At 30.6% G+C, this 25,780-nt stretch overlaps 1 protein-coding gene across 6 annotated transcripts in view; it reads right to left on the bottom strand.

Moving 5' to 3' along the window:
• Positions 1–25,780, bottom strand: part of LOC118185738 (calcium/calmodulin-dependent protein kinase type II alpha chain) — a 525,081-nt gene that overhangs the window by 38,754 nt on the left and 460,547 nt on the right. For all 6 annotated transcript variants that reach the window (XM_085822541.1, XM_085822542.1, XM_085822545.1 and 3 more), the window contains exons 8-13: positions 21,911–21,994; positions 18,872–18,966; positions 16,881–17,003; positions 16,426–16,509; positions 13,235–13,277; positions 2,267–2,356 (exon numbers count right to left, since the gene is read on the bottom strand). In XM_085822541.1, coding sequence (XP_085678667.1) covers positions 2,267–2,356; positions 13,235–13,277; positions 16,426–16,509; positions 16,881–17,003; positions 18,872–18,966; positions 21,911–21,994 — 519 coding nt within the window. The remainder of the gene's footprint in view (positions 1–2,266; positions 2,357–13,234; positions 13,278–16,425; positions 16,510–16,880; positions 17,004–18,871; positions 18,967–21,910; positions 21,995–25,780) is intronic.

Raw genomic sequence — 25,780 nt, 5'->3', positions numbered from 1 at the left:
CACATGAAGAACTCTTACACAAAGATTTCACTCGTTTTGTTATCTGCGAAGAGAAACATAATTAGTTCCTTGTGTCCGGAAACTCCCATGGATTTTTTTTTCTGCAGTCCTGCTTTTTGCAGGTATGGTCCATTTTGTCCGCGATCAAAACAGGAAGTTATAATTCAGCACCTGTGCCCGCGGGGTGTGTGTGTGTTTGTGCTAGTAGCTGTAACGTCACAGTATATTGAAGATTGTGATACACATGCTATAATTGTGATATTGTTGCTGTTTAATTTACTTTAGTAAAATTATTATTAGAAATCAAACTGAAGGAAAAAGTGAAGACAAATTTTTTAAATACAAAAACGAAAATCACTCCAATTTTCTTGTACTGCAAGTGATTTCTACTAATCATAATACTTAGGACAGAATAGAAGCCATACATTTAAAACATATAATGTAGTTTATAAGTTATTTTATAGGGCTATAAGAAAATATGACTATACATACGTAGAGTGTATTATATTTTTAACAAATAATGATGTTCTTTATAGTAAAAGCCTGGCATTCAATGAACAGGAATATTTTAGAATTCTTGAAACTTTTTCCCTCTAAAGAATTAAGTGAATGAGAAACTTTTAAGCCATAACAGAATGTTAATACGACATTGTTGCCAAACACTGTGATTTAGCTCTAATGATGTCACAACACAATCATACCACCTTTACCTTGATTTAACGTACACCCAATTCTTGGTAAGCAGTTAAGTATATATATATATATTTTTTTACAGAAAGACTAACTGCTATTCATTTGTTTTCCCTCGCATTTTGAAAAAAAAAAAAAAAAAAAAAAAAAAAAAAAAAAAAAAAATTAAAATTTGGAGCCTGTTTCCAAAAGAACAGCATGCAGTAAAAGGTTTTCAAAATTGTAGGGTCGAAGAAATTGAGCGTTAATTGCACTGTATTTCGATATAGATAAAAATGGCTCCGAGTTCAGCAAATGTGCATTTGTCTAATTTACTTAAGTTTTTTTTTTATCTGCTATATCCATAACTTGAACCTGTTAAATATCTAAGTAAATAGAGAAGGATCTCCTCCTTTAAACTTTTACCATAATGACTGTTAAGAGTTTGGTGAAAATTTTATGATGGCAGGATTTCATAATTGAACAAGATGTTTTACTTTCATACGTTTAAAAATCTATGAAATACAACTTTTACGGGTGAAATGCATTTTCCTTTCGAAATCTTACAATTTTAAATGTAGACTTTTGATATTAAATCCGATAACAAATAAGATGACTATTTTATAATTTTAGATAAAAAATTTCTTCTATTCATTTTGTTCTTTTACCATAAATTGCACCTTTTATGCACTCAACTATCTGGAATTTACATGCATTTAGCAATTCTCAAACTTTTGAGCTTTTACCAATTTTCTTTCAAATGTCTTCCAACCTTTCTTAAGAATTATTGAAACATTCTAGTTTCAGTCAAAAGAGGTTAAAAATGATATGGTGTCACTTAAAATGCCACAAGAAATACATTACTTTGCAGTTTCGATAAGTGCTATGAGCACATTTATATCACTGTTACAGGTTTATGCTGAAAGGGAACATAAATCTATAATATTAATGCAAAATTATAAACTCAATAGAAATCATTTTTAGAAGTTTGACTTTGAATATCTCATTTACCCCTTCATCGGTTGCCAGATTAAGTAATTCTTTCTTCCCAGATATGTGTAATATCTATCTGTCATAAATTTGTAATGTGCGTTGTGTTCATTTGTGCCCAGTGTGGTGCATAACTGGAATGCGAGCTGAGCTCATTGATGACCATCAAAAGGCTATACAGAAATTCTTTTAGTTTATATAACACAAGTATCAGATACCAATATTTGATGATCGTTAACTGGTTATGCACATGAGGACTACCTGCCTCAGGAAGATCCCCTCAATGAAGATTTCGTTGAAGAAACTGATTGATATTTACATAATACAAGGACAAAAGTCAATTGCTTGCATACAGAAAAAAAAAACCTGATATTAAATAGAAAGAGAAAAAACTTGAATTTTTAGAAAGTCAAAACTGTATTCAATAAATAAATAAATAAATAAATCCTCTTCATCTGCAAGCCAAATGCACATTGTTAGTAATCCTACCCGTAAATTCTACTCAAAAGGAAAATGAAATTCTTTGATGATGTGCAAATTTTATATTTTTCTTATATAATGTTATCATACAAACTTGTGAAATAAACAGGATGACATTAAAACAAACCTTTTACATCCTCATCTTCTAAAGTTGTACTGCTGTCAGTTGATTCTTTTACTTGAGAGCCTTCTCCCTTTTTTGCCATAATACTTCGACCTAAAAGGAATTTTAAAATATGTAGACTAAAAGTTTTCTAAAAGAATTACAAGAGAAAGGAGGAGTGAAAAAGGACAGAAAGGGATCAAGATTTAACTACTAACATTTTAATGAATTAAAAAATAGAAATAATGTACTTCTATAAATGCATGGTGATTTTAATTATGGGAAAAGTTTAAACTGGTAAATGAAGTTTATGAAAGAAATTCTGTATGAACATGAATTCAATTAATTATAATAAATCACTTTAATTCATTATAAAAAGTTCGCTTTTAATTTATTTGGGGCTAATTCATAAGCTTTAGAGGATAAAATTCATTCATTCAGATAGAGAGTGAGAAAATACATGAAATATTTTACACGTCTTAAAAAAAGAATTTAATATCAACATAGTTCAACAGGATAAGAAAGGTTCAGTAGTAGTTTTGCATATTGACTTTTAACTATTTAACAAAATAATTATATTAAATTAAAAAAAAAAATTGTTTCTGTATGTCTCTCAAAAGAGAAAAACATGATTATTTTTGTTGTCAATTGTGTATGCTTTTCAATGCTAGAGCTAAAATAACAATTTAATTCCTTTAATATATTTTCTACTATTGTAGAATTCAGAAAGAAAGAACAGAGCACAAGTTTAGGAAAAATTAATTTAATATTATAGGAAATTAGGGGAGGGCAAATTTTATAACTTATTCATTTTCAGCTACATATATATTATTATACAATCACAAGAAATAAATATACATAAATACATGCGACAACAAAGCATTCAATTTAGCATGCACAAAATCAAACCTATAAATACATGCTTTATAAGACACAAAAATACAAGAAAATCATTTTAGGCTACACAATACTAATATCATTCATTAATAATAAAATTTGGTATTTACAAAATGTTAATTAATATTTAGTCTCAGACTGTAATAAAAATTTAATATAATGAATTCAAACTGAAATCATAATGTTAGTATGTTAAATGAAAATTTCACAGGTTATAAAGGCAGCTGTGATTAATTTATTTTCTTCATATGACCTGCTTGAGTTCTGATAGATTAAAATACATAATGACGGTAGAATATTATTTTATGCTTTACCAGAGTTTACAAATGAAATTTATGAAGCAAATATGCATATATCATAAAAGGCATTCTTATAAATATTTTTATTAAAAACCATACAGTAAAAATCAAGCTAGAATATTTATAAGAATATTTTAATATAACATATTTTGTAAAAATTATGATAAATTTATTAAATTACTTAAATAATTCACTAACACATTTCCTGAATCTTTATTTTATCATGATAATTCATGAAAGAAGTAGAGTTTTTAAGTTGCAATTCTTTCATGAAATACTAATGATACTTCAAAAGTCTTATCTCATGACATTATATGAAAATAAAATCTAATTGAGATTAAAAAAAAAAAAAAAAAAATGCTCTCCCTCCTTATCAAACTCAAATTGGAGTTTGAAAATAAGAGGTAACTAGCAGCACTGGTTTGAAAATAACTAGTAACAGTAAAGAAGTTTTATGCATAAGCATACATCCAACACAGTAATTTTACATATAGAGAAGAAATAGTTTCCTACTATTAGCTACATAATTAATATTCACTTTTTTAAAAGATCTAAATGGAAGAGTGCTGTTTTAGTTGTTCTTAACTCACTGTGACCTTTTTCAATCAGTGGCAGTCATTGTTCATAGTTTAAAAAGACATATGAGTGTTTCTTTATCTTGTTGAATCAAGTTATCTTTCACCTTTGACTAGAATGGTATCAGCCTGTTGATAGTTTTTTTCCCTTTCTTTCTTTCGTTTTTTTTTTTTTTTAAGCAGACATTATGCCTGCATTAAAATTTTTAAGTAAAAACATGCTTTCAAAGTGTAAGTAAAATGTCATTTCATTTATCCAATTTAAACTACATGCTCACCTAAGATTTATTTTAAGGCTTGTTTTATCTTGCATATGATTCATTATTTTAATCCAACAAAATTAAAAACAACAAAGTTAATCATAAAATTTTAAAAAATGATTTATGATAGTGTCTAGAAAATCTTTTCTGATGATAGTTAAGTTCCAAATACTTTTTAAAAAAATATTTATCTTTCTATCAGAATGAATAATGCATTACAGTAAATATTAGATGTACTCATCGCATTAATGTTAATGCTATGTTAACAGAAAAATAAAACAAACTAGTTTTTTGAATAAAAGTGCATATTATTATTGTTATAAATTTAAGATTAAAAAAGTTAACTGTTTCTGAGAAATCAAAATTTAAAAAAATTATTATGGAAAATTTATTAATTACAATTTTATAAAAATATCATTTTTGATGCTAAAGAAAAATATTTTTAAGTAGCCAGATTTTTATCAAAATGAATGACACTCATTAATAATTTAAACAAAAGCATTAAATAGTAAACATATTTTCTGTAACACACAAACATACTATTAAAATCTGTACATTTCAAAATTTGGCATGCATTAAACATAATATTGTACACAAAAAAGTACACATAATGGTATGCAGAATAGCTAGCAGATATAAAAACTATGCATTCACTATGAAACACATATATTCATGCATAAATATGCAACATAAAGTTGGGAAGGAAATATTTCTATCTATAGCTACAAACTGGTGAGTGAGTGTCATTATATGCTCATGTCAAGTGAAAGTTATGACTCAGTGCATATCTGTACATGTGCAAAAGATTCATTACAGCTGAAAAGTTTTACAGAATATACTGCAATTTCTTTAAAAAATGTTTAATAGTAACAGCAGAAAAAATACATAAAAATGCTCCCATCCTTTTTTCCCTACAAAGAAATAGAGAGGGCAGCAAGACACAAGAATAAAAATCAACAAAGTATTTCATGAAAATCTTGTTCAATTTCTTTTAGGCATAAGTTATAATTAACAGAATTAAATGCTTCAGCCATGTTGACAGCCAATTCAGAAACTATGCTTGGTTTACCAATTTTAAACTGATATAACTGGTGAAATATATATATATATATATATATATATATATATATATATATATAAAGAGAGATATTATATATAGAGAGAAAGAGAAACAGATATATATATTTAGTTTAAATTTTTCATTTTAATTAATATTTAATATCCATAGGCTAGCACTGCCTGAATTTACCATCTCTAATGGGATTCCTAGTATGTTACGTAAAACCAAAATTGTACACATTTTATTCCCTTCATCAAGATGTAAAATTTTATTCTAAATGACAAATTTTATTGTGACAAACAGCTATTTTACAAGACATTTACCTAAAATCCTCAGAAAAGCTAACCTGTGAAAGCAGTCATAACAATCAATAGCCAATGAAATTCTTGACAAGAGAAAATTTAATCAATTTTTTTATCACAACTTATTACAAAGTGTGCTATATTTAAGCCCCATAGTTTTTACACATGCATTAAAATTATATAAAAGCATATATATAAGCACACAGGTACTATCATTAAAATGCTTAAATATTTAGTACTCAGAGCAATGAACTAAGACAAACCTTAAAAGATAACAGAAAATGCTGTAAAAGGCTATGTCAAATTACAACCTCTTCTTTTTCTTACAGAAGTAAACATTCATTTTGTTTTTAAGTTTGGATTTTTAAGTGAAACAAATTCAGTTTAATTCAACATTATACATATTGAAGTGTATTGCTGGATTTAATGTTTTGAATTGACTCAGTATTCTAACTATGTTATCTTCCTAATTATCACTGTAACTGCTTCCAAAGGTTATTGTCTAGTGTTCTTTTGATTTGTTTTAGCATTACAGTACAGCATCATGTACAGAATTGTCTACTATTCTGATACGAGCAGTGTATATGTTGTGTTTTATTTGTAGTATCAGCTTTAATATGTCAGTGTGTACTTTTCTGATACGAGCAGTGTATATGGTGTGTTTTATTTGTAGTATCAGCTTTACTATGTCAGTGTGTTGTTCAGTATTCTAGTAATATATTGAATAATATGTTTTTTAGTAATGTGTGGAATTATCAAGTGTATAATTGTATAATAGTAAGTCAGTGTGATGTATAACTGCAGGCTTGAAATTCCATTGTTTGTCTTGAATTTTACTGTTTTTGTTTTACGCTTACCAGTTTTGTATCAATGCAGCTTTGTATTCCTAAGTGTTTTTTTAATCCATGCAATCAAGAATGTCATATGTATTCAAGGTATTTTTTTAATTTAGACTCAATAAATGCCGTTATGGCTTCTGCAGGGTGGACATCATAATGCATGGGCTTGTTCCCAGTCAGTAGTCCTCCTTAGCAGTGTAAAAGTAAAAAGTTTAATTCAACAGTATTACAATGTTTTATCTTAATTTACATCAATTCAAGATGCAATTCTTGCTTTCTTTAACAGGAGACATTTTAGAAGCTTTTTTTACTTAAATGATCTGCTTTCAAACCTATCACCCCTATGTAATTTTTGTTAGTTTCCAGTAATATGTTGTGTCTTAGATTATTTTCTATAAGTTTTGATATTTAACATTTACTTTTTTTTGTATTACGAGGTCAATCCCCAAAAAAAGGTCTCCTATATTTTTAGATATACAAAGAACCGTTTATTTTCTATAATTGCTACATCACTTTAAAGATTGAAGAATGCTTTATTTTTTAACATAATCGCCATTTCGGTCGATATATTTTTGTAGACGCTGTGGCAGTTTTACAATGCTCATGTCATACCAGCTTGCCGCCATGCCCTTCAGGAAATGTTGAACCTCATCTTTCACCTCATCATCAGAGCAGAACCATAGCGGCGAAGAAATTTGCGGGAAGAATCAACCCGTTGCCGTTCGTGGTCTTTTGTCAGCATACGTGGCACCCATCTTGCACACACCTTCCGATATTGTAACTTTTCCATTAAAATCCTGTGGATGGTGCTTCTGGAAACCTCAGGAACCAAAATGCAGAGAGCATCCAGAGTGATCCTCCGATCTTTACTCATGAGTTCCTCAACTTTCGCGATTGTCTCGTCGGCAATTGACGGCCTCCCGCTCCTTTCTTTGTCATGAATTTCAGTACAACCGGTTGTAAACTCTCTACACCACTTGCGAACGTTTTTGACATCCATGCACGACTATCCATACGCTTCCGTCAATAGGCGGTGAATTTCAACCGGTTTAACGCCTTTTGATTTGAAAAATCGAATAACTGCGCGCACTTCGCACTTGGAGGTAACGTTTATCAGGAGCTCCATTTCGAATGGCTGCCAAGCCAAGATTGAGCATCCGAGCGAAGGGCCTGTGTCCTTATGTGGTAGCGGAAAAGGCACCACTCACAACAGTGTTGCCAACAACCATATTAAAACCATATTAAAACTTGAATTTAGCCTTAGTAGCTTTTGTAGAGCATCAGTATGTGACCTATATGAAATCATTTCAACATGTATAGTTCTTAAAAAGTCCGATTGATTGAAACCTATAAATAGTGCTCTATACAGAAGTTATAAACATTTGATATGAAATAAAAGATAACAACATGATTTATTAAGTATAGTATAATTCGGTCTTTACTCTATTGCTCTCACACATACATATGCAGTTGAAAAAGTGCCCATTTCTCCATCATAAAATGCTGCACATTTTTTAGAACACTGGAGGGGGGAAATCTGTCTAATGAAGGAACTATGAAAACCATAATGAAAGCCTATATTACTCTTTAAGGGTACTTTAGCAGCTGTTAAAACCTCTCATATAAAAAAAAAAAAATTATAATTTCATCCTCATTGTATTAATGCTTAACCATTCTTATTGTATTAATGACTTAATGCTTTTAACAAAGTTTAAAAAACTGGTATTTTATTTCCAATATGCTGCCATATGTCTATTACCCAAACATTTAAATATCAAATTTTCTATACTGCTCTCAAATCAATATTATTGTCATTATTATTTTTTTTTTTTTTGAATTGGTAGATAAACTCAAAAATATTTCTCTTTGAAACTCAGCTACTTAATCATATTTTGGTTCAGACAGCATTAAAATATTTTAAAAGCCAGAATTTGAAATCTGCATTTCTTAGTTTTCTAAAACCAGAAGTTGGAAAATGACCAGTTATTTCAGTGGAGAATGTCTTTTAATGCAATTATCAGTCTTATCAGTTATTTATCAGTCTAAATGTAAACAAGAAATGATTTTGAAAAGCAAAATCGTCTTGGATTGCATTTTAATACATATATTCCATTCTTTTTTATTTATAATTTCATTTGGTTTGGTCTGTAATTATAGTTTATACATATCCAAGTCATCATTAATATAAAAGTTTTAATGGACACATGGCTTTACTAAACGGAAAGTAAAATTTAATTTTTATCAAACACATGGCTGAGCATTTACTTATTTTCCCTCGAACATAGTAAGTGAACAAAACTGTTTACCTTGGTTTGGAGCAGTTACATGGCCTGCAGGTAAAGCATGAAAATTGTAAAAATGGATAAAATAGGGAAGAACATGCTTAAAATGTCATGCATAGATGGAAAGTACTAAAAACAGTATTTTGTTCCCCCAAATTATTACACTGCCTGTCATTTTCATTATTTTAAAAAGTACATATATTTTAAAAATAAATACATAGAAGTCTTAAAAGAAGTAAATATGAAAATATTAATAAATTTATTATCTAAAAGCATGACAAGCGCAAGTAATAACAAATAGATATAACATCAGAGCATTCTGAAATTATTTAAAACAAATAAATATATATTATATTCATATATATGAATAATATAAAGACATATATTTACAAATAAAGCAAGGTGCAACGAGGTAAAACGAGCCTGCCATCTAAAGCCTATAAAGCAGCAGGATAATTATTTGCTAATTACCTCGAGAAATGACTGTTTACCAAGTGCCAATGCAAGCATAGTGATTGTGTGAGAGAAAGATGAAATGACAAGGAAATATAGTTTATTTCAAAATCAGACTTTGAAAAATTTTTAAATTAATCAATTTAAAAGTCAGATAAAACATCAGAATAGCAAAGATAACACAAATGTAATCCATAGAAGAAAGTTTTGATAAAAGAAGTAGAAATTAAAAACAGAAAAATCAAGTAAAAAATTTAATAAATACTAAAAAGAGGTTGTAAACTAAAGAAAAAAGCTAATAATAAAATAGGTAAATACATTGACACTTTTTCATTCCATGTAATAAAAATGCGATAATTTTAACAGAATTTAAACTAAATAACCAACTGGTTAGAATTTATGTGTTTATAAATATATTACAGATTAATTGCTTCATTCTTAAACATATTATAGATACTGAATAAATATTTATTTGAATCAAAATACTTGTAAAATCTCTAAAAATGACTTTGTATTTATATACAAGAAAGCAAACTACCTAGTTTAATACCACGTTATGAATTCTGATCGCAGAAACTGGCAGGCAAATAATCCAGTTTGTTAAATTCCCCAAAGGAATGCATCAAAGCAGTACATTGTTATATGACAGCAAACTTTATTTATGGCTTACATAATAAATGTATTACGTAATATAATATACACACATGTAATATACATTTATATAACAAACAGGCACAAAAAAACAAATCATAAGTATGTAATTAAGACCAATGTTAAATTTATAAATGCCATCAATAAATATAAACAAAATATTAAAAAAATTCCAAGGAATAAGAAAAAGGAAATATTTTTAGAGAAGTGCTGAATTTTTATAGCATTAAAGAATTTCTCTGATATTTTATTAAATCTTTTAAAGAATAAGTCAATTCAAAAAAAAAAAAAAAAAAAAAAAAAACATTGAATATTGAAACAAAATAAAAAATTATAATTACAAATTTTACTGACAAACATAAAGGAATCTTTGATGATCAAAATTAAAAAATGGTAACATTGTAAGAAATTGTAAAAATTAAAAAAAAATTAACAAGAATGATAGCAAATAGCTCAATTCAATAAGGTTGTTGATTATATAATTTAAAGAAAAATTATATAATCAACAACCTTAAAAATAAAGATAAGATCATGAGAATTTATACAGAACAGAATACAAATATGAATGAGAATATATTCTCATAATAAAATTTATTTTGAATTTAAAATAACTTCTAAAGTCACAAATCTAGGCTTTCTAAAATACTAGAACTCTTATAATTATTTTCTACAATAACTCAGCAGTGTTCTTAATGAGGTGATGGGTTTGCCCATTCCTGATCAAGGCTTAATCAGCAAGTGCCTCGCCATTGAAAAGAAAAAAAATTAATTATCAAGAAATATTTCAAGGTGATTAATTCCAGGCTGTTTTGGGATATTTCAAACTAATTAAGCAGCAGAAAAACTCTGAAAAGATGATGTGTACTACTGCATTTTGAAATGTTATCTAGCTATTAAAAAAAGTAGTATTAAACTCAGAAATTTATATTTTTTATCATTAGATTCCAGCAACCAAAATTTACGATAATGGAAGAAAAAATGTTTGAGGACTAATTAAAAATTTAAAGTTGCAAAAACACCAATAGAAAATATTTCCTCAGACATAAAAAAATATTAATTTAGAAAAACTTTATAAATTAAAAGACTGTATTACTTTCCATAACTACAGTTATGGAAAGCAGAAATTCATTTCTCAGTAGAAAATACAATGCAAACTTGATTACCATTCTTTTAGCTGACAGTGTCTATTATCTGTCAGATACACACTTTGACAGTCCACTGAACATAATGAATTCACCAAACAACAAAGAATTGAAAAATTTTTTTTAATAAGTTATAATGTACAATAAAACATAATTATTTAAAAGAATACAAGAGTTGTGAGATAAAACTATGCTGAAAAAAATTTTTCATTCAAAATTATGCAATTTTGATATTTATGATGCATCATATTTTCCATTGCACTTATGTAGTTACTGCAAAAGATTAAAAAATAAAACTAAGTTGAAAATTAGAACACTCAAAGATTACGTCAAGTTATTTGAATATAGCAAAGCCTATCTGTTTAAGAGGAAAGATGCTTTTGTGGAAAGCTTTCTTAGGAAAACTGGGAAGGTCTAAGAAAAAGTTCTCATTTTTACTTTTCTCAGAAAAAATTCACATGACACATGGAGAAATGAACACATGGAGAAAACCCCAACCCATTCACCTTAGATCGAACTAGGTGAAATTACCAGTATTCAGCAACCCGGCCACTGGTCAGTTAGCAATCTAAGAAACATATACTGTTGTGGTTAGAGAACATTTTAGAGTTTATCTACATTAAACAAAATGTGCTAAAATGGATTTTTATTCCTGATTGTCCATATTTGGTGGTAGAGGGAAGAGTTTTTTATTATTTATTTAATTTCTTATCTGTGACAACTGCGATCTTAAGACTGACAGATAATCAAGAGTCCACTATATGCATATAAATAAAAACTTTGATAACAGGAATAAAGCAAAGGTGATTCAATCCAGAAATAAAATTAAAGTTATACTATCAATTTTAACATTCAGTGATAAATTTCTGTATGATATTAAACAATCAAAAAATATACAGTCAAAAGTCGTTAATCTGGACTCGTTGGGACTTCGGCGATTCCGGATTATCAGTTTTTCCGGATTATAGATCATCAGTTTAAATCTGGTAATATGGCATGCAGAAATTATAAAATTAAAAATATGAAACTGTAATTTATGAAATAAAGAAGAATTATGATCAAAAGGGTATCAAAATTTACACACACACACACACACACAAAAAGCTTAATATTTATTTGTTTACTTTATTAAACATTTCTTTCATTGTAAGTTGTTTAAGTTGCTTCATTTTATGTGATGATACTTCCTCTTTAATTCTATAAACAGACATAATTTCTTGTTCAGTTACAAAGTTCCGCTGTTCAAGTCCTATAATTGCTGTGTCGAGAATACCGACTAATTTGTCAATCGAAATTTTTTCGTTTTCAATAATCTCTGAACACTGCTGAGTGCCACTTTCTTCACTATCGGAAGCGAATTATAATGACGAGAAATTTGATTTAAATCATATCAAAGACGGAGTACATCGAGATGAAATACTACATTTAGTAAGGAATTATAAGCTGAATGAAGATAAGGACAGTGCTGGCAGATCAACTTCCAATTCATTGCGTGCAGCGGCGTTCCCCCCCCCCCCGAGCAGTGTGAAATTGATAAACAGATTTCGGAATGGGTACAGAAACAAAGGATATGCCTTTATCCATTTTTTGCAGGAATTCCACTTTTTGTTTAATGGACTTCGAAATATACTTTTGCTTTGAGAACTCTTTACATATTAGTAAATATATATCGGAAACTCTATTTGACATAATCGAAAGTTCAAGCTTACTTTTATAAAATTGCCCTAACAGTCTGAAAAAAATAATAAGCCAGATCCAATTCGAAGATTAAGGAACAACGCAATCTGCAACATTAACTGAATTAGATAATTTTAGCTTAGCTTATACCATTCGTTATACATTAAACGCACATGAGTAAACATATTATGGGCATGCGCACATGCATATTCGCAGCCGTAAAGGTCTTACATGCATGCGTCAACACGACGCATGCGCAGAAAGTTTGTAGCTTTGAAGTCCGGATTATGGGTGTCCGAATTAACGACTTTTGACTGTATATAAGCAGATAACTATCTGACATAAAAATACTTTTTAATTTTATACAAATAATTAAATGCATTAATAACATCTCTGAAGAACTAATCCTTTAAGATGGAGATAGCTAATTGCTGATAAAAGTTTTTAAAAGGATAAGTATTATAAGACTATTTAAAAAATATTTTGCATTCATTGCAGTTTCATAACAATGAACTTTTCAAAGATGAAGTAATTAAACCGCAAATAAATACTTACTAGAGAAATTTCGTGTTGCTAACATAGTTGTGAGAATGGCACCCTAAAAAGAGTAAAATATTCTGATGAGGAAATAATTATAAATGTTTTAATTGAAAACATTAAAAAGAAGTTTGTTTTTTGGTGCTAAAACTTTATAAATCATTTATGATATCTAAAAGTAAATATCATTAGCCGGTTATAACATGTCATTTACAGGTTTGTTTCGGCAGAGGCTTGTAAATCTGCAGGTCAGAGAATAATTATGAGGCACTGCAGACATTCCATGAGAGAAATTTGTAGTGCACAAGCAGGCATTTATCTTCTTAAAAGATAATCCTTGACTGATGCAACAGCATTAGAAAAAAAAAAAAAAAAAAAAAAAAAAAAAGGTCCCATCACGTCATCATTTTATTGTTAGGCTATTAGAATGCAAATACAGATCACATGTGACACAGTGATGTATGCACAGACCCTGCAAATGGTAACACCAATCCTGATGTATGTATGCCTGCTCCAAAATTATGTGGGAAAAGCAGAACAGAGCAGGGATCAATGCTATGAATTATAATTTATGAATTCTTTGGTAATTTGAGCCAAATAAAAATTGTGATTGACAACTGAACATGATACAGCTCCAATCTGATCCAAGCTTTGTGACAATGACATCAGAATAAATGTTGCTACTGATAAACAGGAATTAGTGTTAGAAGTTACATACTGATAATGAAGATCAGTCTTCGCACAGCTTTCTTGCAAAAGTGCTTCATGAAATTGCATGCCCAGATGATGAGGGTAAGTGATTCTGAATGATGGATAAATAAGTTGTGAGGGAACTTACAAAAGCTCTCACTACTACTGCCCACATGATAGTTACAGATGTCCTGCCAGAATTACTCACAATTTTTCTCCCTCTGACCCTTCAGCTGGGTAATTTATTGGTAGAATGAGTCCACTTCCCTGATAGCAATAATGGTCACTCATATGCTTGCACAACATAATCTGCTGGTCTTCAGGGATTCTCAATTTCTAAACACCACCATATAAGAATTCTGAATAACATAACAGCCCAGCAATGCATTTTGCTGAGTTTTGGAGTGGCATTTTCTGCACATTTATACCCACTTGCGATTTTATTTGTGTACCTTTTATCAGTTGCATGTCTGGTTAAGAGATACTGTAAAAACTTGGCAATCCGGAAAGCTTCAGATATGCCGAATTCTGGATAAATAAGCATATAAAAAATGCAAATGCAATTAACAGTAGAAAAGCCAAACGAATGAAAACAAAAAAAATTGCAGTCTAAAATTATACAAAGAGTTCGTTTTTTGTTATCAATTTGATTATTAAACACTTACATTTAAATTATGTGAGATTCAAAAGAAAAAAGGGTACTGCAGATATAAACACAGAAATAAAACACATTAGATTATGAAACTCCGTTGACCGTAAAAATTGGCACAGATCTTGCCAAACTTAATGCTGGTCACTGCGGCAGATGTTTGAAGGAACATGTTACTCTTTATTCAGTCAATATATACAAGTTGTAGGCATAATATATAAAACACTTAAATCGCTTGTCATAATTTTTCCCATTGTGCAACATAACATGCGTTTATCCATTTTCATATAAGTTGCACTTTTCTTGATGCCAGGATACCATAAATTTGAAAATATACTATTCCTTTGAGGACAAGGCCTAAATTGTCATAATTTTTTTAAAATAAGATTGAAAACACATAAAAAGTAATCAACTTATATCTTTTTATAAAAATATTTAATCGACATATCAAGAATTCATTGGAATCACATAAAGACAAAGCATTACACCACATTTATCTATTATTGGCACTAAATACACTGTTTGGTGATAGTTTTTGTTTGATTCAAATCGTAGACCTCTTCTTGCTTTATGAGATTCGAATTGTAGTCCTATTACTGCTTTATAAGAATTACAAATCTCTTATTTGCTTAATTTTGCATTTAAAAAAGTTTCTAAAAATTTGAAAACCATCCGCTTACTTGAACTTTCTGGTTAATTGAGTGACAGATAGTGTACCTTTTACTATATTTATATTGGTACATTTCAAAACTGTTAAATATTTTTCCTAAGTATGTGAATTTTTTTTGACACTGAGGGCATAACGGAGCAGAATGGATTTATTATATTAGACTGTAGTGAAGTACACAATGCCTATCTGCTTAACAGAAGACATGCCCTTGTGAAGGACATTCTGAGGGAAATTACTTTAAATTCTTGTTACAAATAGGGAAAGTCATATCAGTAAATGTAATCTGCCAACATTAATTTAAGGTATTACATGAACCAACCCATAGCTCCATATTAGATGAGGGAAATCTAACCAATAAGGATATCTCATTGTGTTATCATTAACTGTATGCTTGTGGGTTCTCAATCCTCAGCAGTAGAGTTTTTTAAATTTAAACTCTCTCTTAAACCACCCTCACTGAAATAGCTTCCCAGGGCCACAGAAACCATAATGTATGGGGGAGCTTACTGAAGAAGCTATCTTTGACCCACTAAGATAACCTAAGCTACTACCATCCAGGATAGCATAGGCTATCCTTTTTGGCAGTAGAAACCGGGTCTGTGTTACAAATAGGGAAAACCACAAAAATGGTCATGCACATGAGACTTTACCAGGTTAAACTACTATTGTTTAGCAGTCTTATTCTTGCAATGCTGATGGGCTATTATGCTACTTATTTTTCATAATGACACAATTTGCTTGCCGATTATCATGCATTATTCATAAGCTGAATACAAAAATTTTTTAAAGTACTTTGGGTCTGAATGTTCACTAAATTTTGGAACTTCAGCTGAACACTGAAACCATAAATAATTTCATATGGGAAGTTAAAATGAATGCAATGTTTCCATAAAAAATTAATTTAAAATACATCAAAAGAAAAAACAATGTTAGTAACATTCTATATGTTGGAAACACTCTCAAGAAAATTATGGAAAGCAAAGATAATTAAATACTTGAATACTGTTCTAACACACAGAAATTAAAAGGATCAATTGTATTTAACAAAAACTTATGAAATAAAAGCAATAATCCAACCTCATACTAATTTAGTCATTTTCAAAAACACATTTAAATTACATAAAAATTTTAGAAGAAAATTAAGAGCTAGATTTCATTAACAATAAATTAAAAACACAAGTTGAAAACAAACAGACTTACTTTTAATTTACGTCGTGCATTGAATTTCTTTAAGCAGTCCACAGTTTCTTGACGATGCAGTGTTGATGCAACACGCTCTCGTTGCTAAAAATAGAAAGTACTATTATATTTTCAGACAAAAAAAAAAAAAAAAAAAAAAAAAAAAAAAAAAAGATCTACATCTATTTTAATATTTTTTGTGATTTAATATTAAAATATATGAAAATAATACATAAAGAATAATTTTATCACCATAAAGTGACCATTCTAAAATACTTGTTAATGTTGAAAACTGTAAAAGTGCTATGCATTTTCTAAATTGTCATAAACTTTATGCTTTTATATAAATGATACAATAATACATTCAAGATATTCAAAATGAATTATATTAACATAGAATATAACATTGAAAATGCAGTCAAAATAAATGATAAAAATATTATGATTTTAAAGATGGATTAAAATTTAAATCTTACACAAATCCAAGGATGTTTAAGGGCTTCATTAGCAGTAATTCGTTTGGCTGGATTTACTGTCAACATACTATTTATCAAGTTCTTTGCTTCTGGAGTAACTGTATCCCATTCAGGTGATGGATACTAAAAAGTCATTTAATTATATTTGGTAATTAAAAATGATGTACAATTAATTAAAAATGAGCATCAATTTAAAATATTAGCACTTTTTGGGTACAATGAAAATAAAAGAGAAAAAAATCACCTATTTCTTTATCATAAATGAATTTAAATGTTCTTTTGATGTAAAGTTATACTGATTTAATAAAATATGTGGCACTTTTTTCTGTTTTGCAATGTAAATCTAAGTTAATTTATCTACAGTTTCTTTTAAGAAAAATACACTTTAATAAAATAAAGGATCTTTGTATGCTTAATAAAAAGTAACTATCAAAATTTTTACATGAAAACCAACCATTAACAAGTAAGCCAGAAGTAATCTCAATGTGCTTAAGTACAATTAACTAAAAATGACACATTAGCTGTTTCCTATACCCATCATCATTAGCAGCTTACTAGAAAGGAATCATCTTAACGAGCACCTTAGTGATAATTCTTTAGATTATTTATTATGCTGTTATAGTATTGAATGATTACTATGATTAATTTGGCTGAAAATCATTCTTTGTCTATCACATTTTCTTATTTTATATGATTATTTTTAGCAAACTGCAATATTTTGCCCATTTTTAATAATTTTCATATTATGAAATTAACTACAGTTCTCACTAACACTATAACATTTGTTTCAGTTTTAACATAAAGGATGATTTTTAATAAGTATTCAAAAAGTAAGCACTTTGTAAAAAAGGACTACAATCATCCCTGAAAAATACAAGACAGGCAGAGGGGACTGAAATATGCAATTTTATAACAGAATGTGTGTGTAGAAATGGTGCAAGGAAGGTATGAATTAGAGGCAAATAAAAAGCACCACTAAAATTTAAAAAATGAGGGGATTACTCAATTTTTTACAGTAGGTGCTTGGAAGTGCAGCTACCAACTGTAATGCAAAACTCAAAGTGCAGCATATGGATTGCTGCATATTGACAAAGATCTTGAGCATTTCAAACTCATTTCCAGCAACCACTGACAGTCTGAACACTATATCTTCAACAAAATTAATAGGATTTTCAAAGAGCTTGTCCATAATCTGCTCCTGAATGATACGAATGCATTTCATTCATCCAATGTCTTTTGTGCTTGTAGCAGGATAATCCTCAAATGTACATATTAATATTACAGCTGCTTCCACTGCACTAGTTCTGTGATATCCTTCCTTGCCCAAAGCATACCTGCAAGCATGGAATGATTCACTCTCGCATAACTCTTAGTTAATGTGTTTGAATATATGGTAGCTTAGAAGCTGCATACTCAGAAATCTTTCTCTGTATATTCTTTGAACAACTGCTCCACAGACCTATAGATAAATGCATGTTAGGTATTTCTGCCTTTGTGTAGCAAGAGCATTTGAAATCCTCATGGGAAATAATGTATTACATTAGCAGATTGCTTTCACTTCCCAATCTCGTTAACTAGCTCTTATGTAGCATTGCAGTGCACCTGAAATGCTTATGGAAAATAATGATTTACATCAGTAGATTAGTTTTACTTCCCAATTTCAACAATGCTTCCATTCTCCATATTTCCGTGTTCATCGCTCCTATATTTTCATTATAAAAATCTGCTTACATTGGTTCTCTCTTGTCTTCCATACCTTTTATCTACATATTTTAGAACAACTCTGTACTACAAACTACCTTTATGCAATAACATATTTTTGTTCTCACTCCAATAATTTGCAGTGAAGATTAATTTAAAATTTCATGTATTCTCTATATGAAAATTAAGTACTCTTATCTTTTACTATTTTTATAAATTATTGTAAAAATGTAGCATAAAATAGGAACTATATAAATTTAATGTGATACTAAGGATAAAAACAAACATACATCATAAGCACCAGCTTTGATTTGTGCATATAACCTGTGTTGGTCTTCATCCCAGAAAGGTGGATAGCCAACAAGTAAAATATACAAAATAACTCCTAAAAGTGGAGGGGGAAAATTAATGCATTGAAAATGAAATATTACTATCACAAATTCACAAAAAGTAATAGATTAACATTAACAAAAGAAATAAATAAAAAATTAAAATTAATTTAATTTAATAACTGGAAGTTTTCAAGAACTTTCCTCATCTTAATTAAAATGAATTACAAGCACTTTTATAACAGTTATTTATAGACATGGATATTTCACGTTAATAAAAGTTGCATTTCAAAGGCTATTTTTACTTTTTCACGATTTAAAAATTATTTAGAAATTGCAAATTATGTAAATACACATAATTTTCTTCATAATTGAAAAAGACTAAATTTACTGTCAATAATTAAGAAAGATTTATATAAATACGAAAAATTGATGTTTTATTGTGCATGAATGCACAGATAGATATGTAAATATTATTTTCAAAATTATATGAAAAGCAGGATTTCATTGGCATTCTATGCCAAATATCATGTCAGTTTTATATATTAAAGATTATCACCGGCTTGTTCATTGGCTTATTGCAAATTTTGTGCTTTTTATAAAAAAATATTTTAGAGTTTCCACCATGGAGGTAAACAAAATGAATCAAAAGCTATGAATGTTAATTATTCTAACTATTATATTAAAATTCATTTTATTCCAATTGAAGTTCTTTTGCCTTGAAACTTGCTAAAAATCATAAAAATCAAATAAAAACGTCAGAGTACAGGTTGGTTTCTATTAAAAGTCATATGATATCACCTTTATGTTGTGATGTCTTTAACATAGCTGCTGAGGCAAAAATTTGAATTTTCACAGCAGATTGAAAAAAAGATAGAATGAAGAACAAAAACAGAAAGAGAAAGGAAAAATAACAGAGGAAACATAGAAGCAATAACTACAATTTTTAAAGGAACTATCTTAGAATCCATGATATATAATTATGAAGGAGGACCCTTTAATCAAAGGCAAACAATAATTAAATGTACTATTTCAGCCTTTTTCATCTGAAAGCAGAGCTTCAAAAGTTTCAGCTTCAAACATGTAAAGAAAATCTGAATTGAAATTTCAATAAAATCCTTTTTATTAAAATATACTAAAAGTTTGCTGGTAAAATTTCTTAGAAAATGTTTGTGGTAAGAGAATATGGATAACCAACTGCATCTGAAATAAGATGCACACGAAATTTTTGTTATTAAAGATGTCTTTTATAAGTCAGAATTACAATACATGCACATATACATGTATTTAAAAACACACTTAAACTACTTTTGAATTTATTGAGGAGGGGAGTCTACAATTATAAGACTTCAGAAAGGAAAAAAAAAAAAAAAAAAAAAAAAAAACCATTATTACACTCCATAACAAAAAAGAAATCAGTACACCAAGGAGTTGTCCGATGGAGACAAAAATTGATGAACAGGAAGATTATATACCGAATAAAAAATAATTAAAATTTCAGAATGATTTATTTCAGAGTTACATAGTTACAAAATAACAAGCTTAATAAGGTGTTGACCCACTTCTAGCCTAGATGCAAGCTTCCACACGGCGTGGCATAGACTGATAAAGCTACTGGATGGTCTCCTGCGGTATTTCTTGCAAATATGCTCCAATTGTCGGGCTAGGACATCAACATTCCCTGGTAGATGCAGGTGCCTTCCCATCATATTCCAGACATGCTTGATGGGAGAGAGATCTGGCAATCTGGCTGGCCAGTGTTTTACAAGCTGTAAGACAGTTCATAGCAACATGTGCTGTATGTGGTCTGGCATTATCTTGCTGAAATATAAGGCCAGGTACTGAAAAAGTAACAGTAGAAAAACAGGTCTCAGAATGTCGTCAACGTACTGCTGTGCTATAAGTGTGCCTCTAATGACGACCAAAGGGGTCCGGTTATCAATGGAAATGGCACCGCAGACCATAACTCCTGGTTGACGGCCCGTGTGGTATGCAAGAGTGAAAGCAGGATCGGCATGCTGCTCTGGGTGACTCCAGACACATTTTCGATGATCGTCATGACACAGTTGGAAGTGGTGTTCGCCACTTCATCCCCAGTCAGCATCATTCCAATCTGATTGAGCCAAGCACCACTGTAATCTGGCTCAACAGAGTGCAGACGATGTAACGGTTGGTACGAGCACAGATTTCACTCTATCAGCCTTTTGTGAATGGTCATGGTGCATATTCATGTGTGGGTTGCACGTCTGATGGTTGATAGTGATGAATCAGGCGCTGTGACAACTGATCTGACAATCACTCAGTCCTCCCGATCTGTTGTGGCCCTAGATCAACTGGTAACATCATAATGCTGAAATCTGCCACTGGCCACCCATTCTTGCTAGTATCTTCTACTAACCAGCATTGCTTTGACTCATACGACGAGCGATTCTCTGATTTGCCCAACCTGCCTCTTTCAATCCAATGATATGACCTTTTTCAAACTCTGACAGTTGCTCGCAATGAGCTTGAATCCTGAGGCGAGGCATTTTTTCAGTTGTTGAAGATATCCTAAATCACAATGCAACAGAAATTTTTAACATCAGTTCAAGAACAGCTCCTTATATACATCTGCTGGATGTGAAGTTCCAATGCGCTGGAGATCGCACTATTCATTCATTGGACACCGAATTTTAATCATTTGCATATTTGGTCAAAACATTTATGCATACAAAATTTCAAAGCAATCGGATGACTCCTTCTAAGTGTGTCGATTTTTTTTGTTATAGAGTGTACAAAGTAACGATAAACATGAATATGAATCAGTTATATACCAAATTATATCTATAGATATCAGATAAATCAAGTTAGCATGAACATACAGCAGTGAAATGTACTTATTCATAAATATTCATATTTTTCATGAAAAAAAATAATAAGATAGACTTTTAAAGGAATTTTGAATGTAATTGAATTAAAAAAGCAAACTGCATAAATATTTAAATAATCAGTAAAAATTACCACACGCCCATATGTCAACAGGTTTTCCATATGGATCTTTTTTAAGAACTTCTGGTGAAAGATAACCTGGAGTGCCTGCAAATCCTGAAATATTAAGGAAATGACTTTACATATCAGTTAAAAAAAATGCTGATATAACGAATTCAAAATTAAAAGGAACAATATGATCTTTCAATAGCAATTGTTAAAATAATGATATTAGCAAAAGTGAATTTTAATGACTATAAGATATGCTTTATTTCATTCAAACTTTTAATTTATATTTAAATTATTTACCAGAATAATTATTATATTGTTCACATATCCAGAGGAAGAACAGCTAATTACATAACTATACTAATAAGAAACAGAAACTAAAAAAAACATTATTTTGCTGAAAAGAATAACATTATATATACAAGGGGTGATCAAATGAAAATGTACGAAATGACATAAAAATGTAACAGTTAAATATTTGCATATTCCACCATGGGAGAACGTAGCGAGACATCTCGGGATGCAATCTCAGTCTCTGACTGGGATCGGAGCATGTGCGGGCACCCGCATGCGTAGGAGAGAGCAGAGGCTCTTATCAAAAGTCGTGTCCAAATGATGCGGCAGTCCGTATGAGGACAAGATGGCGTTCGCATTGCATAATTCGACGACTGAGGAGCAGCGAGGTGTTATCCGATTTCTGACAGCTGAAGGTGAGAAACCAACAGCTATTCATTGCCGGATAGTGACAGTTTACGGGGAGAAATGTGTCTCTGACAAGTCTGTCAGAAAATGTAGTGCCTGTTTTCGTGCAGGCCGTGAGAGTGTAAGTGATTACCCGAGACCAGACCAGGCAAACACTGTCATCACGATCGATCTCATCGACAAGGTGGATGACCTAGTGAGAAGTGATTGGCGTGTCACATTGCGAATGTTGGTAGTGAAGGTGGATGTCAGCTATGAAACCGTGTGGGGAATTGTTCACGTCAGGTTGTGTTATCGGAAGGTGTGTGCCGCTTGGGTTCCGAAGCAGCTCACCGACCAGCAAAAGGAACTGCATATAACCCCTTGTATATAACACTGCAACATCTGTTTCGGTATCAGAAAGACCCTGCTTTCATGAAGCGGATCGTCACAGGTGATGAGACCTGGTGCCATCACTACGAGACAGAGACAAAGCGGGACAGCATGCGTCGTCACCTTCCCCTAAAAAGTTCAAAGCCGTGCGTGCCGTCAGCAGGCAATGTGTTGCTCACCATCTTTTTCGCCATTCAAGGTCCGCTACTTGTGGAATTCCTCGAGCACAGAAAAATCATTAACTCCGATGTGTACCGTGAGACACTCCAACACCTATGCAGGTCCATCAAGAACAAAAGACTGGGGCTGCTCACGGTGGGTGTGGTTCTGCTCCATGATAACGTGTGTCCACACATCTCCAGAGTCACACACATGGAACTGGCCAAGTTCAAGTGGGAGACGTTGGACCATCCGCCTACAGTCCGGACATGTCGCTCTGCGATTTCCATGTGTTTGGTCCACTGAAGAAACACCTGAAAGGAAAGCGCTTCAACTCGGACGACGTACTCAAGGACGCTGTGAAGGACTGGGTCTCGTCACGGCCACAGGAATTCTGGGAACAAGGAATCCAGGGGCTTGTTCATCAGTGGGATCATTGTGCTCAGGCCTATGGTGTATATTTTGAATAAAGTCTACATTTGGACCCACCGTGTCATTTTGTACCTTTTCATTTGATCACCCCTTGTATATATATAAAGAAAAAAAAACACCTTAACAATTTTACTAACTAAAATTAGTCTACAGAAAAGATTATGCTAGATTCTACCAAATGTTTAAAGGCAACTACGAAAGAAAAAGTAGTTTACACCCCTAAGTGGCTATGATGGATATACTCATCTTGTTTCTTAATTATTTACAGTGGATTTGATGGATGTGTTCAAATGTGATATCAGCTAGGCAGAGTGTGTTTGGGGCAAAACCATGACCATCCATTCTACTTTTCTTGAGTAAGTAGTTACCTGCAATTTTTCCACTCAAAGAAGCATCAATATGTCACCCATCAAAAACACCAAAACCAGCACTTTTATAGCCAGCCATTTTACAAATAATTTTGCTGAACACAACCAAATAAAGACTGCATATTTTTCGGAGTAAATCATAGTAAGATGGCATAAAAGAACTGCACGTTGCATAGAATGTGAAGCTTCTTTGCACCATGCAACACCATGTTTTAAAATACTCCACACAGAAAGCAATCTGCAAGTATCTCTATAAAATATTCTTTGCTTCTAAAACATTAAATTTACTTTTAATCCATTTTTATTTCAATTCATATCTGCAAAACATTCAGAAATGTATTTACATGCTTTAGCATAGTGAATAAACATAGGTTTGTGCATGAAAAAAATTACTCACTGTGAAATTAGAAGTATACGTGAGTAAATTACTCACATATCTGCAAAACATTCAGAAATGTATTTACATGCTTTAGCATAGTGAATAAACATAGGTTTGTGCATGAAAAAAATTACTCACTGTGAAATTAGAAGTATACGTGAGTAAATTACTCTCATAAGGGTTAAAATCGGATAAAGTCAATTATTAAAGCAACTTTAATTTCACAGCTGATACATGAAACATAATAAACGATACTGCTTTACAGAAAATTTATTTCTTTCTAAATTCCAGTTTCCAAACTGACCAGATATTTCAACCAGGAAATAAGAAAAGAATATTCCTTGGAATTGTGTACTTTCAATTTCAGGTAAATTTTCAGGTAAATTACAGCTGATTAAATTTTCAGGTAAATTACAGCTGATTAAAAATATTTTCACTGCACACAAATACTACAAGATTCACTTTTAATTAGAAAAATAGTAATTCCCATTTTAGAATAGATACAGTTCACATTATTGATACCAGATGCATATTCAAGTTACCAACTGATTAAAATTAAAAGAACATTAAACCATGATGTTGTGGAATGGTCATTAACATTCACACTACAGTTGTGCTTTCTATTAGGATTAGTGAAAGGAAAATTGTAGATGTCTATCCTGTTACATTTATTTCTACTCCTGGAAGAGCAGTAATTTAATAAAATATGGTTAGGGAAACACAGTTACAATAAAGTAGAATGAGTGAGTTATGAATAAAAAAAAACATGATTATTACAGGGCAGTACAATGATCATAATTCTAAGAGATACACTAAATGGAGAGGAGAAGCAATAAGAGACACACCATTCCATCATATGAAGTGTACTAAATTATGCTTAATAATTAATCATAATGGATGAGCATTGATTCGTGCCTGAAAAAATTTACTCACTATGCAACAGAAAGCATGTTATCAGTAGTGTTGTAGAAAACATGTTGGCATGCCTTAAGATGGGATATAAAAATCAGTTATTAACACAACTTTAACATTACAGCTAATACTATATAAAACACTAATTTTAGTCTAAGATTAATGATATAAGACTTATACAATTCTCTTTAATTTTAGTACTAATTTAACATTTGTGCTGTCATTTCAATTTAATTGCAAGATCATTATGAGAAAAACTACATAGCGTGATTATAATTAAATACCCAATTTCAGGTTGCAAAAAAAGAACCATTAGTTAGAATAACCTGGAATATACATGAAGAACTGGGAATTTGTCTGGAGGAAAAAAAAAATTACAAATACTTTTTGTACTTGTCATAATATGCTAATTAAAAAATGTAACATGTGTACCACATATTAAATAAGAATGTGGAGTAAATGCAGTTCCCAACTGATTAAAATCCCTTTACAGTTCCCTTTACTCTGCATCTGAGAAGCTCATCATGACTCTGTCAATGAAGGATCAGGCTCTGCTTGTGAAGAATTTTT

This window comes from Stegodyphus dumicola, chromosome 8, assembly GCF_044657685.1.
Source record: "Stegodyphus dumicola isolate Sdum_Otavi_A_Nest chromosome 8, ASM4465768v1".
In the NCBI taxonomy this organism is placed as follows: Eukaryota; Metazoa; Arthropoda; class Arachnida; order Araneae; family Eresidae; genus Stegodyphus; species Stegodyphus dumicola.
This window is presented reverse-complemented; position numbering and strand designations above follow the sequence as displayed.